This window comes from Phocoena sinus, chromosome 10 (genome assembly GCF_008692025.1).
Source record: "Phocoena sinus isolate mPhoSin1 chromosome 10, mPhoSin1.pri, whole genome shotgun sequence".
NCBI classification, from domain to species: domain Eukaryota; kingdom Metazoa; phylum Chordata; class Mammalia; order Artiodactyla; family Phocoenidae; genus Phocoena; species Phocoena sinus.
Window position 1 is genome coordinate 46785963 of NC_045772.1, and position 15515 is coordinate 46801477.

The 15515-nt window shown below is 37.4% G+C and overlaps 1 protein-coding gene across 3 annotated transcripts in view; it reads left to right on the plus strand.

The window, feature by feature from the left end:
• The window catches only part of PTPRR (protein tyrosine phosphatase receptor type R), a 257281-nt gene that overhangs the window by 29291 nt on the left and 212475 nt on the right, over positions 1–15515 (plus strand). For all 3 annotated transcript variants that reach the window (XM_032646704.1, XM_032646702.1, XM_032646703.1), the window contains one exon: positions 963–1261. Coding sequence is in view for 2 of the 3 variants with exons in the window: in XM_032646702.1 (XP_032502593.1) it covers positions 963–1261 (299 nt within the window). In the remaining variant the exon portion in view is untranslated. The remainder of the gene's footprint in view (positions 1–962; positions 1262–15515) is intronic.

The following is a 15515-nucleotide window of genomic DNA, read 5'->3' on the forward strand; positions in this document are numbered from 1 at the left end:
TACTGTAAATATTCAGCAAGAATTCTAGGCACCCCAGAATTCTTATAAAAGGAGGGAAGTAATCTTCTAAGGACAGCACTTGTACAGCTGTTGTTGCCATAGGCATACCCAGGGAAAATCTGTGGTGCCTAGGGTCGCTAGGACAGTGTGGGTGGCATTACTATGTTGTGATCTGTTCAATCTGCTTATCATCTTATACAGAAGGTCTTAAATTTACTTTTCTAATTGGTGTTTGACCTAGTGATATTCTTTTGACTCACATGTGTATGTTATCTGTTTCCTCCTGTGGCCAATGACAAATAGGAAAAAGTTATTCAAGTCAGTGGATATTTACCTAACAGAAGAAATAAAGGAGCATGTACTACTTTATCTAGATGGCCATATTACTAAGTAAGAAGGAGAGAATGGATATCATTACACAACTGGAAGTTGCTACCACAATGCGTATACTCAGATTCCTGCCCTTAGTCAGCTTAAAATAGTCTATAAGTATCTTTAAAATTGCACATAGTTGATTATAAGTAGGATAAAAGAAGTATAAAATAAGAATTGTGTGAAATGCTATTGATTAAAGGGAAGAAAGCTTGAATATGATATAAATGGTTGTCATTTGAGGAACAGTTAGGACATCCAAGAAGAGATGCTCAATGGGGTATTACGACCATGAGCTTAGATAAAGGAGGAAATTCCTAACTAAAAGAGGCATTAGAATATCTTTTAAATAGAACTTTTTCAACTATGCCCACTTCTGTCCACCCAAAGTCTCTGAGATGCCTCCATACCACCAAGTGTGTTCTCATTGTCGGGGATAATGGAGCAGGGACAAAGATGGAGATGAACTGATCTAAATCCTTCACAAGCCTTAAAGCTTCCTAAGAACGGGTAATTCTCTTTATCAGATATTCTATTCAACTTACTGAATAAGGTCTTTGATTTTCGTTTCTGTTTCTTCCCCCTTTCAGGGTGCCTTTCAAGAAATAATGATCACTTTTTGGCAATTCATCAGAAGAAGAGCGGGAAGCCAGCTTTCATTTATCACCATTCACAAGACATTGAGAAGAGCCTGGATATAGCTCCACAAGACATACAGAAACATAGCTACCATTCCTCTTCTGAAGCTCAAATAAGCAAACGCCACCAAATTGTTAATTCAGCATTTCCTAGACCTGCATATGACCCATCTCTCAATCTACTGGCCATGGCTGGTCAAGACCTTGAAGTGGAAAACCTGCCAATCCCAGCAGCAAATGTGATTGTGGTGGTAAGTACTGCATTTAACTGATGCTCATCTGATGGTTTCCTCTGTGGTTGATACTTTAAAACAAACAAACAAACAAAACCTGATGGTGAATAGTTATCATTGGATCTCAATGACTATTTACCATAGCACTTCTTATTCTCTGGTATTTCTTTTTTGTTACTTGATTATTATCTGTTGGCTTCCTCTTGAACGTAAGCCCATAAAATAAGAAGCCTTGTCTGTATCTTCTCTACACAGCACAATGCAAGGTGCATAGTAGGTGTTAATAATTTGAACAAAAAATTGCTTCAGGAAGTCCTTACAGTTATGTTGGATCATATCGTGTATGGAGCCTCCTGACTTCTGTGATAATCTGTTCTAAGAAGCTAGGCCTGAGTCTCAGTTTATGTAAATAAATAGTACTTATTAAAGATCTTCTGGTCACTTGACTCAAATTACAAGAAATGAAGAGACCCTGAAAGGGAGAGAGTGATGTACAGGGAGGAGAGTTTTCTATAACTGGAGTAGATAAGATGGTTTGGAAGTAATTGATGGATAATATTCCTAATATCACTGAACAAGCATCACCTTTTATTAATCAAGGTGATGTAATGGTTCCATTTTTGTATTCTTAGGGTATGTAACCAGGCCAGAGGTTCCCAATTTGTGGACGTATCATAGTTTAAACACATGCTAAGGTTGACACACTGTTTGGACTATAGTCCCTCTCGAGTTTAAAATTAACAATAGGAGGATCCACATTAAAACTACAAGTCAGTAGCTAAATGGTTGTTAATTGCATTTCTGCCCCCAACCATAACCAAATATGTTGACTTTTAAGGCAAGATGATTCAATGAACCCATGTTTGCATTTTGGCAACCTCTCTATAAACCTAATGTAATTAAAATTAATAAGCTTTTTCCTTTTCTTTATTTTTTTAATCTACTACATATAGGACACTTAGTATTGAGAATCAAAGATCCATTCATTGATGTTTTCAACTAGTATCCATTCAATATTTATTATGATCTGGCTATCATTTGGGGTATCTAGAAATACCCATCATTTGGGGCATCCACAAGTGAAATGGAGTCTCTAGTTTTGCTTGGGAAATGTCTGGGGAGAAATGTTGGTAAGCCAATAAAAATCATAAATAGAGAACATAAGATGAGCTGTTGTTAAGAGAAAATATGTGGGTGATTTGGCCTCGTGAAATACTTGAACAAATTTTCTGCATTTACACGAGTAACAGATGTTCTGAAGGTGAAAGCCATGCGCTCTGTCTATTGAGTGAAGACAAATGATGTTAATAATGTCTCTGTATCTGGATATGCCTGTGCTAATGGTCAGGCTCAGGAGAGATATTTCCTCTATTGACCATCATCCACCCATAGTCGTCAACTCTTCAAGTCGCTGTGAATTACGGTTCAAGAGGTTTGTTCTATCTTATAATGTCATGTACTGTCTAGTTAATTTAATATTATGGAGAATAAAAGGCATCAGTGAGGAACTCTGGCAGGTCCTTTCACTTTTAGCTCATTTGTGGTTTGGAGATTCATGAAGAAGCTGTGCTTTTTCTTTTGGGTGATGATGACATGAAGGCAATGGGGGATTTTGCGGCTTAGCCTTCCCTAACCTCTCTTGATCTAGTCTCTAACGGTGCCATGGCGTTGGTGGCTTGCAACAACCATTGCTAGTGCTAATGTTTCCTGTAATCCACTTACATTACTTAGGCACATGGTGATTTAGTAGGAAAACCAGGGAAGTGGAGTTATTTTTAAATAAATCAATAATTTTCAGCTTACTCAAAAAAGCAGAGGGTCAGCATTTAACCAAGTATCAGCGGGTTTGAAGGTTCATGCTTTACAGAAAAGAGATTTAGGAATAGAACGTACATGATGAAAGGGAGAGATTTCAGCTGCTAAATGAATTTGGTTGAGTAATTGATATGTGTTTGCATACGTGTGTATGTGTGTAATACATGGCACCAAAAGAATTCTTGTGGTACCAAAGAATTATTTTGTGGCTTAATTTATACCAAAATGAGCAGTATTAATGAGTATTCATTTCCTGAATTGGGAGAATTATTGTGATTTTCTTTTAGCCAGAGTAAAAAGCCACTCCCAACTTCCAAAATGTACAAGTACATAACTTTTAAATCTTCCTAGCTCAGAGGAGAGATCAATTGTTTCTTTTTCTCTCACTTGTTTCTGACATCATCAAAACCATGAGTTTTAAAATTAAAAATTTAACAGGAACATGAAAGATGCATGTATCCCTCCTCCTTTCCTGATTCCAAGTTTCTGGCACAAAGCATTTCATAAGAACATTTGTCCACAAATGAATTTTTTCCTTTATCTTCTTTCTTTTAGAGTCAGGAAAATATGCAGTTTATTTATTCCAAGGAGAGGACAGCACAATTAGAATGTTTATCCCAAAGCATTCTAATTATGTTCCAGAGGTTCAATTAAGAAGCTGTTATTAAGATTTTTGTACAAATGCAATATACAGGGAATATGAATGTCCTCAAGGTCGAGGCTGTGGTAGGAGAAAAAAAAATGGCTTTAACCAAATGAGTGCTGAGAATTCCATCAATATACATCAGGCCACAAGGCTACCACCTTAGGAAAGAGGGAACCCCGGGGTGTGAGGGAAAATGGTAGAGTGGAAGCAGATGCAGGCTTTTCCAGTTCAGCAAGTTCAGCATAGGTTGCTGGGTGAAGAACATTTTAGCTTGTGCAAAGTATGAGAGAACTGGGGAATAGGTAGGCTTTGGAATATAAAGGATGAGGAGATTATGGATTACTCCTTTCCTTGAAGGAAGGAAAATAAAGGGAAGGAATAGGAGGAAAGGTGGAAGAAGAGGAGGAGGATGAGAAAGGAAAGGGGAGGAGAAGGACAGGAGGGGAGGGGAGGGAAGGGGGAAAGGGAAGGGAAGGGGAGGGAAGGGGACAGGAGAGGAAGGAATGGAGGGATGGAGGGAGGGAAGGAGGGAAGAGAGGGAGAAGGAGAAAGGAGGGGAAAAGAGAAGATATAGTGGCAGTTTTGGGGGCAGTGGGAAGACTTCTGTGAGCACATGAGAAGATGATGGCGAGTCTCCAAGAGCCTGAGATGGTCGCTGTGAGATTCCTAGAATCCTGAAGCTTCTTGTCTTGCTCACCACTCACCCAGACCATCACCCAGACAGACATTCTCTTGTTTTTTGACACAAAACATTCTTTGCAAAGATTTTTATCAAGTGGTTGATTTCAAAGACCATTAAAGCCAAAAGCTCTGGCTAACTCTGTGTTTCAGTTACATCCTGAGCTCTGGTTTATGCCTCTCTTCAACTTGGTTCTGCTGTTGACCAAGTTTTTGAGTTTCATCTTGCAGGTAAACAGATAATTCCTAGATGTGGTTTGAAGGGCTTTGAAAGTCTTGCCTTCTCATTTCTTTGCTACAGTAAATAAATTTTGTAGCATTTAGTGTATTATGTGATGTGTATAAATAATTGTATTTTAATAGACAAATTAGTTTAATCATAATTTTGTATTAGTATAGTGAATGTCCCAAAAGGTGAGTTTAAGCTGTATAACTACCCCTGGAATTCTTCCATGTCAGGGAAGGCTTAATGGTTAAGAATATTTTGTAGCAAGTGACAAGAACCCAATCAAAACTAAAGAACATTTCATGGTTCAAATAACGACGCTTCTGTAGTATATCTAGCTTTAGGTATAGTTTGATCGAGGGCTCAAATAATTGGCCAGGATCAATCTCCCATCTCTGCTTTCCATGGAGTGACTTTATTCTCAGACTGATTCTTTTTCATCTTATCATGGTTTCCTGAAACTCCTGGAGTTTTATCCTTGGAGGTTCATATTCAGTGGGAAAGAATGAGTCTTTCACAACTGTCAATAATATCCTGAGCATCCCTATAGACCAATTTAAGTTAATTACTTACTTCATCCCTGAACATTTTGTGGCCAGGTGATTAAAATAAGGCAAATTATCTCAAACCTAAACCATATGCCTTACCCCGAGAGCATCCCTAAAAACCCATAATCTTTTTATGAGAGGGGAGGTTACCTGAATAAAAATTGGGACACTATTAACAACCAAAGGCAGAATGGACACCAGATAGCAGCTAAATGTATGCTAAAGCAGAGATCTAGACTGCAGTTGTTACTAAGACATGATTGCCCCTTCAAGAAATAATGAGGATATGACAGCTTACAACTTGGCCTCAAGAATATGATTCTTGTATAAAAACAGGGTGACTAAAGTCATTCTCTGACAGTGGCCCAAAAAGGCAGCAGATTCACTCTGACACCGGAGAAAATTAAGGTACCTGGGCTGTGTCCTAACGCCCAGACTATTTGCCTGTGAGGACTGTGATGTAGGGCAATCTGTTGGACCCAGGATATTTTATCCCAAGAATGTTTCAAATTTGTGAAAACCACTGTAACCTGTATACTTCTTGATAGTGACTGCTTATGTGGTGGGGACCAGAAAAGCTACATTAGTACATAGGCTAAGTGAGTTGCTTGTGGTAGGCAAACTCACAGAACATGGGAAGCAAATGCCGGCTTTGGGAAAATTATGAATTATTATGTGTCAAGGGTATTCGGGGCCGTATAGTAAATACCAAGTCCAAAATACTACATGGATATAAGACACAAGTCTACTGCAGTGTAGGATGCGACTCTGATGCCTTCCAAGGCTGTCCTGGGACTAGACCCAAGTTCCTGGAAGGAATGAATATAAAAGCCTGAGAGAAAAATCTCTGCCATGTTTTTATATGGTAGTACTTTTATTAAAACAATCAAATGTGTAATTCTTTTCCTTGATTTTCAAATAAATGTAGTTATGTCTACCTTGAAAATGGCATTTTTTTCTGTAGACCCTACCACCTTTATCATTTTGGATTTGCTCTGTGTATTTGTTGTCTATTGTTGCATAACATATTACCTCAACATCTAGCAGCTCTAAACAAGGACTATTTATTATTTCACATAGTTTCTGAAGGTCAGGAATCTGGGAGCAGATTAGTTGTGTAGTTCTGCCTCAGGGCTTACTGCAGTCAAGCTGTCAGGCAGGGCTAAGTCTTTGAAGACTTTACTAAGCTGAAGGATTCACATCCAAGCTCGCTCACATGGCTATTGGCAGGAGGCTTCAGTTCCTCAACACGTGGACCTCTCCACAGGACTGCTCAGACATGGCTTCCCCCAGAATATGTGAGGAGAGAGAGACATCACAGTGCCATGTATGACCTCGTCTTCAAGTCACACACCATCATTTCCACTGTATTCTATTCATTAGAAATGAGTTGCTAGGTCTCACCCACACTCATGGGGAGGGGACTGCAGAGGGCATGAATACCAGGAGGCAGGGATCATTGGGGACTATCTTGGAGTTTAGGTGTCACAGTCTTCAAAGCAAAATTGGAGAATCTTTGTATTATGCCATTGCTTGTTATGCACTTCTACCTATAAAGTTCAGGGAACATGAGGATTTAAGGACCTCGTGTAAACTTCAGGAGAGGTAGCTGTGTGCTGAAACCATATGGCTACTGAAATTGCGTCGTCTATTGTAAAGGTGGAAGAAATTGTGTCAACAAGGAACCTTTGAGCATTAAAAAAAGCCCCTCATGATTAGATGACAATTTACAGACAAAAAAATCAAGGCCCCAAATCAATATCTTTCTCCAGGTTAATCGCTTAATAAAAAGTGCTAGAGGCAGATCAGCTCTGTGCTTTGCGATGACCTAGAGGGGTGGGATAGGGAGGGTGGGAGGGAGATGCAAGAGGGAGGGTATATGGGGATATATGTCTACATATAGCTGATTCACTTTGTTATACAGCAGCAACTAACACACCATTGTACAGCAATTATACTCCAATAAAGATGTTAAAAAAAAAAATCAGTAGAGTCGGGGATCCAAAAAACAAAAAGTGCTAGAGGCAGAATTCAAATTCAGATTTGTGTGACTTCAAAACTCAAACATGTTAATTTTTAATGTAAGTTAATTTTTTGGTTTGCTTTGGGAAAGTATTGTAAATTTTCCCAACAGAAAATTTAACTTTATGAATTATATTCTATTTAAACTAATGATAATGTAAATTCGCATGCTCTGAAAATACAGTCATCGATAGCTAGGTGTTCATGTTGGAGCCAGAGGTTAAAATGTGAAAGACCTATAATGGCCATCCTATAGATCATCATAAAAAATGAATTATAATGTCAAATTAGATTTCACTTTAAGAAAGTCTAGAAGAAGAAATTCTGTAATCTACTTCAGGTATCTGGTTAACTTTCTACTCTTTTCTTAACCTAAAGGCTTAGTGTTGAACTATAAGAGCTTCTTACATAATCACCTTTCTTTTTAAGTCCCAAACGTTTGCATTTTGGAAAACTTTGTGCTTAGATTCTCCAGATATTATTGTACCCCTGCAAAATCATCTTGAAGTAGAAATTCCATTCTTGAGCTTGGCATCCTGACAGTCACAACTGTCACCATCTGTTGCTTTTCTACATTTCTAGCTACTAAAGCAGCAAGGAGGATGCTGGAACACATTCTGGAAAGCTAGAGGTCAAGCTACGCAGTACATCTGTTTGTTTTGCATAATTAGACTCAACATTAGGGTGATTGACGTCTTAAGAGAACTGGTTTAATGATCATACTAATTGGACATTGGATATTTAGTAATGTTTTTATTTTAACTCCAAAAGGAATATATTTTCATAGAGTTTCAGAATATTTACAAATATAGCAAAGGAAAAGGAGGAAGTAAAAATAATCCTTAACTGTTAGATAACAATGTCATCTTGATATATGTATCTGTATGGTCTTTTATATATATGTGAATGTAGACCATTTTTTATAAAAATATGCAATCTGCATGCATAAGGTTTTATAGTTTTTTTTACTTAGTTTATATTATGGACACTTCTCCATGTCATTAACTATCGTTATATAGCATCACTTTTATGAGCTGCTAAAAATTCCATTGTGTAATAGATTTTACAGTTCTATGTATTGACATATTCCCAACACATTCAGTAAGTTAAGGCAACTAATTCTGAGAAGGAGAAATAAATGTTGAATATATCAAATAGAGTATTTTTTTTCATTGCAACTACCTACTTAATAATATTGAGAGAATTAGGGAACTTATCTTAAGGGAAACTACTTTCTTTATGAACTCTCTATATAATTGTAATATGGTATCTATTTTTTTGCACTTGGCCAAATTATGCGTGTTCCATAGACCTTAAATCTCAAGCAAGGGAAATATTTAAAGCAGCCAAAGAAATTAGCAGGACAAAAAAAGGATGTTCTGTTAAGAGCATATTGTATTTCAGGACTTTTCATTGAAGAAGATGGAAAGTACTATGTCTCATTATGTTAGAGCTTAAAAACTCTTCTTTTAGTCCAAACTTTTCACAATAGTGTATAAACAAATGGAGTCTGCAGATAAACAAAGAGGATATCTTTTCTTTGGAGCAAATATTTACTTGTCTAAAAATTACCTTTGGTTTGCTAGTTGTTAAGAACTGTTCTCTTGCACCCTCTGTGAATGACTTTGTACCTCTTTCTTTCCTTCCTCCTTTCTCTGTTCCTCTCTAATCATAAATACCTATAAGTCATTCTTAGTTTTTTTTTGTTTTTTTTTTTTACTGTACAATGCTATATTTAAAATCTAACTACCAATGGATAATTAAACTGGGCTTTCTGGGCATCTGGCCTTGCCAGTGCATGATGGGATTGGCACCATTCAGCAAATGACTTAGTTTTCTCAAGATGATCCCTGTAACTCAGATGGTAGAAATAATTTGTTCCTTTCTCTTGTTTTAAGAAAACATAGGAGCTAAAAGTCTCTGGAAGGTTGTCTCCCTAAGCAAAGTCATTGGTAACTTTTATCTTTAGTAAATGAGCACAGCACAGCTGCTGCTTCATACCATGGCTGACCATGTGGCCACCCAGGAATCAAAGATTCTTATCCCCTGCCCTTTCATCCTTTTTCTTCCCAAACCACATGTTTTCGTGAACCAGAACTGTTATAGCAAATTCCATTTCTAACACCAAAAAGCAAAGGAAGAATTCCTCCTGTGTTTCTCCTCTACTCTCTACATTACTTTCAATACTTCACTCATGACATTTCTGGCCACCAAATGTGAAGAGGGGGCGAATTGCCATACCAAGCAATTCTGCGACACCAGCTGGGTATCCCACAATTTAATTCAGTTCTGACACTATCTACTTGGAGAGAGCATCAGATCCCACAGGTTAAGGGCTCAGTCCTATAAGACTGGCCCCCGCTTCCATTCAGGTACCAATCACAAATCCAGGTTGTTACCTGTGTTTCTGATCAACTGGCTATAAACTGGAGTTCTCACGACCCCTTTATTGGGTTTAATTAATTTGCTGGAGTGGCTCACAGAACTCAGGATAGCAGCTTATTACTCACTAGATTACCAGTTTATTATAAAAAATATAACTTGGGAAAAGGCAAACGGAAAGATGCAAAGGGCAAGTTATGTGAGACGGGACACAGCACTCCTCTGCCCTCTCTGGGTGAGCCACTCTCCTAGCACCTCCACCAACCTGGAATCTCTCCAAACCCTGTTCTTTTGGGTTTTTATAGAGGCTTCATTACATGGGCACGATTGATTAAATCATTGGTCATTGGTAATGGATTCAACCTCCAACCCTTCTCCCTTCCCTAGAGGCTGGGGGATTGGACTGAAAATTCTGTCCCTCTCATCATTAGGTTATTTCTCCTGGCAACGTGCCCTCATCTTTAGGGGGATGGGTGGTCCAAAAGTCACCTCATTAACATAAAGTCAGGTGTGGGTGAAAGGGCTTGTTATGAATAACAAAACATACCCCTTTCGCCTTCATGACTTGAGTTAGTTCAGGAACTGGGAACAAAACTAAATTGAGAAAGATGTTTCCATTGCTCTTATGTAGGAAACTATAAGGGTGCCAGGAACTGTGGATGAAGACCTAAATATTTTTTCTTATTATAAATCACAATATCACAGCACCTTAGCCATTTATCATTGTGTTTTCATAGAGGAGATGGATCATTATCTTGTACTTTATACATTTTCCAAATTTTCTTTTTGAAGTATGACAGTATAATCCAGCCATTATTCATAGCCCAAGTTGCTTCTTTCCCTACCTGTCTGCTACATTTGGGCCACCTGAATCCAGAAAAATAAATCAAGAGGACATCATCAACTTTACATATCTTTCAGTTTAGCCTACATTTTCATATGATTTAGTCATTTAACTGAAACAGTAAGTTAGCAACAAAAAACTTCAAGAAACAAGAAGCAAAAAGACCTACTTTTGAGGGATAGGCCAGATGTTCACAGACAGTTCCTAAGATTGCAGGGAGCGATGTTTGTGAGATTTGTTTGCCCCCCTTTCTGGAAATGACAGCCATGTGATACAAATTCCAAGAGAGCCGGAAAGACTTAGAGAACACTGAGCATACGAATTAAGACAATCAGGGCTAACAGTCTTAATCCCAGATTTCCTGGATTGCATTTATGAATGTCGTTCATTTATTCTGAATATCTTGGGGCTCTCTATGTGTTCGTGTGTCTATAGTTCAAAAGCCTCCTAATTTTCTAATAATGGGAGCATTATTGACCTAGTGAATCTGCACTGTTTAAGAATTTGACTACTTTTCCTGCCTGAAAACATGGCAACTAGAATTAGGTATTTAACCAGAACAAGTTAACTGTGGTTCTTTGTGCTTTAAGCCATTAAGTTGCTTAGAACTGGTCTGTTTTTTTTGTTGTTTTGTTTTGTTTTTTTGTGGTACGCGGGCCTCTCACTGTTGCAGCCTCTCCCATTGCAGAGCACAGGCTCCGGATGCGCAGGCTCAGCAGCCATGGCTCACGGGCCTAGCTGCTCTGCGGCATGTGGGATCCTCCTGGACCGGGGCACGAATCCATGTCCCCTGCATTGGCAGGCGGACTCTCAACCACTGCGCCACCAGGGAAGCCCCTGGTCTGTTTTTTAAATAGGAATTATTGGGCAGCAAATAGCAAAATCTGTATGGAATAGACCTCTATGCAAATTCTTTGAAAGTAGACTTTTAGAAATCAGCAATCATTTTTTTATGGGCAAATGAATGTCTTAAAATTTCTTCATGTATGACAAGTAATGGTATCATCTTTATTCTTAAACATAATTTTTAAAATTACAAGATCAACTGAATAAAATCAAATCTATGCCAAGCTGGATTATGAAAAATAGCCAAGTTATAGAAAACAATATATTTCTGGTGAGTAACTAGTATAGATAAATCATGGAGACTGGAGAAGGGACTGAGAATAAGTAGGGGCAACTGGATCCTCAGACATGCAAAAGGTTTGATGAACACCTAATACTTGCTCCTTGAAACATTCATTCTTTCAGAAATATCATTGAGTACCTCCTATGTCTTAGGCAGTAAAGTAGGCTCTGGGGATACAAGAGTGGCGAGATAAACAAGATCATTGCAGCTGTGTAGTTCACATTCCGATAGGAGAAAGACAGTAAAATAAGTCGAGCAACTGAAGGTATTTCAGATGGTGGTAAGTGCAATGAAGAAAACAAAATGAAATTATGTGGCAGAGAGGAAGTGGTGGGGACTCTATTAGATTGGATATTGAGGGGTTCTATTATATATTCAGGGCTACTTAGGGATTGGATCAAGGTAGAGCTCCCAAATGGAAGCTGTGTGGTAGAAGCATAACTTTGGAGTCAGCGGAACTGTGTTGGAATCCCAAATGAGGTACTTATTAATTGTGTTTCCTTCAGGGACTTACTTAACATCTCTGTATTTCATTTTCCTCATTTGTAAAAAAAAATGATACTAATAATACTATGATATTCATGTGGGAATTGAATGAGATAAAGCGTTCAAAGCACTTAGCATCATGCCAGACACATAGTAAGATCCTTACTAAAACTGACTGCTATTATTAGCATTATATGAAACAATGGAAAATATAGCTTTCTAGTCTCAGTACCAAGAATACTTGTATTTCTCCTGAGCCACTGGCTTATAATTGTATCTTTTAAATGCTGTGAATCCTGTTTCCCTCTTTCTCTTGACTGCTGAAAAGCTGAGAGCCAAATTTGTGGTCTACCTCTAGCAAATAGAGAGAACTTTATTGAGGGCCTTATTTACTTTGTGAACTAACCTCATTCTTGGCTGGTTGTTTTCTTTTCTTCACTCATTTTCCTTCTAATTCAATTTCTTCATTTCCTTACTTTTTATTCAATTTTATTTTGTATTATATGTGTTTTTGTAAGCTGCCATAAATCCTTTGTGTAATATATTCTGTCTAAACAAATAGTCACTACAACAAAATAGAAATCAGTATGGACAAGTTGAGTCTGAATGCTACACAGCAGGAAATCCCCTTCCCGGGAGAATTTGTTTACCCCTTGGGTTTGAAAAAATAAGAAAATATAATTCATATTTTAAAATTACGATGCGTATGATGATCTGTTTGGCTCACTGCTCAGCAGACCCCAACCTCAACCCAATCCCCATGTCATGGACCAACCTTCATTCCCGTCGTGAGCAGTTTAAGACAGTGGGAAGAAAATGGTTTTAGAAGGAGATGTCTGGAGTTCACATGCCTGTTCTGCCACTGACTACCTCTGAGATCTTGGGCAAGTCAGTGAACATTTCTGAGTCTTTGTTCTTCCATTTTAATGACAATTGTAATATCTGACCTGGCTACCTTCTTTGGCTCTTTCTAGGACCAGTGAATGTGTCCTGTAAAGCACAGCACATTGTCATAATGTCAGCCAGCACAGTCATGTTGTCGTTGGTGGTGGTGATGACGGTGATGGTGATAATCAGCAGGTTGTCAGTTTTGTTGCTGATCTACTCTGATCTTGGGGTAAAATCCCAGGACTGTAATGGGCTTCTTGCCTAGGAGGTACCCCTCACACTGTAGCTTAAGCCAACAGCATCCCCTGAAGCTGTGCATCACACAGCCCACACGACCACACGTGGTGGCGCTGACTAAAACCCTCCTTAAGTTCCATTGCTAATTACCTGGGTTCTTGACATCACCTTCCTTTCTTGAGTGTCTGCTTTGTTCGGCCAACCGGCACTTCAGTTTCTCTGAGCCTGGAAACCTGCCTTATTACTAGTTCTGTCTTTCAACTCGCATGTCACAGCCAGCCCACACCTCTACCTCCTGGTAGCTTTTCATGTTGCCATTGGCCATGTCTTGTGAAACTCCCACCTGCTGTTCTTATCTGCTGAAAGCCTAACCATCTCTTCTGTCAGCCAGAATGTCCTAACACCTGCTCCGCGTTCACCTCTTGTCACACTCCCAGATGCAATGCCTTCTTTTTGCCTAGAATTTTCTGAAGTAAAATAATGTGTTAATTGCCGTCAGGATCTTAACACTTGCTGTATTGTCAGTAGTTTCTGTTACAAAAAAAGACTTTTATTTTTTAAAGGTGTTATTAATCCAAATGCAGACTAACTTATTGATAACCTAATAATTAATAACCTCATCATTTATTCCCTATTTATTAGGGAAGATCAGGTAATAAGGATTCCACACATATAAACACATACTCTAGGTAATTGAAGCTTACCTTTATAATTATGTAGGGATGTGAATCTTTTAAATTTATATTACACATTTCTTTATTTTAAATGCATATATAGTGTTTTCAATTGTTTTTTAAAAATTGGGTCAGACTCTACAGCTTGCTTTGCTTAATAATAACAGGTCATAGATATACCTTGAAGTCTTTTAGATATAAATTTGACTTATTTCTTCTAAAAAGAAGACTAATTCTAAATAATTTAAAATTTTGAAGTTTTTATATACCACATTTTCTTAAACTATTCCTCAGATTCAGTGTACATTCGGTTGTTCTTTATGTGTTTTGTAATTGCCATGACAAAATTGCTGCAATAAATGTCTTTAATATACACTCTTAGAGAAAAAAACATATATATGTATGTGTGTATATAATACGTATGTATATATATTTACACACATGTGCTTGTACATATAGTATGTACGTAAGTATATATTGTTCATTTATGTATTTTTATATATATGAATAAGAGATTTTCAAAAGAGAGATTATTTATCCCAAGAGTATTTAATATATTACCAAATTATTATTTTCTGGACAGTTGTAGCAATTCGCCCTCTGACCAGTAATGTATAAAGACACCTGACTGATTCAAAATCTCTCCAGCAGCAGCTGATTGTTGATTCTTTTTCATTTTTGCTGATCTGGGGAGTTGGGGAAGAACTGCACCTCGTTAATGCTTACATTTGCATTTCCGTGACCATGTAAAAGACTGAGCATCTCTCATGTGTGTTGAATATTTGGATTTCCTCTCATGCAATTGCTTATTTGTAGCTTGTGTATCAGGTTAATTATCTTTTTCTTAACAATTTGTAGAATCTGTTTATTGAGATATAATCCCTTTGTCTGCCATATGGGTTGCATAGATTTATTTCGAGATTCTCATTTCTCTTTTTTTATGGTGTATTTTGCTATACAAAATTTTAATTGTTTTGTGTTCAAACGTTTATATTTGCCTCCTTTTAAAAATAACTTTTTTGTGGCTGTCTCTCTTTTTTCTACTTAACGATATATCATGGTCATTTTTACAAGGCACATTTAACTCTTTCATTTATCTTTCTCTAGTTTCTTTATATGTGGATAAGCTTATGCATGCATAGTTCTACATAAGTGAGAAATCATTTTATTTTTATTGTAATCATTCTTGTTTAGTATGTTTTGTGTTTTCCTTCCCCTGTCCTCCTTCCCTTCATCCACTTTATCTTCTTCTGTTGAATGCCCATATTATCCTGGTCATTCATACTAAGAACGTAATATGTATCCTTTTATTTATTTTCTTCATGCTTATATAATCCACACATACATACATATCCATATATATGCATGATCACACACATATATGTACATGTATACAAATACCTATATTGGAATTTTTGTCATTTTATGTTCCACAAAAGTGGTATAATATTATAAATACTTCTTTGCTCTTTTTTCCTTTCTGTCCCACTGATACTCATGGAAAACTTTTCTAGTCAATGGTCATACTACTTCATGATGTGGTTATACCATAATTTATTCAACCCTTTCTCTATTCATAGTAACTCACATTGTTTCCACCCTTATTTTTGGCCCTATGAATAATGTTATAAAAACATCTTTGTACATACGCTGCTACATGCTAGTGCTTTTAGTTCTACAGAATAGATTCCCAAAAG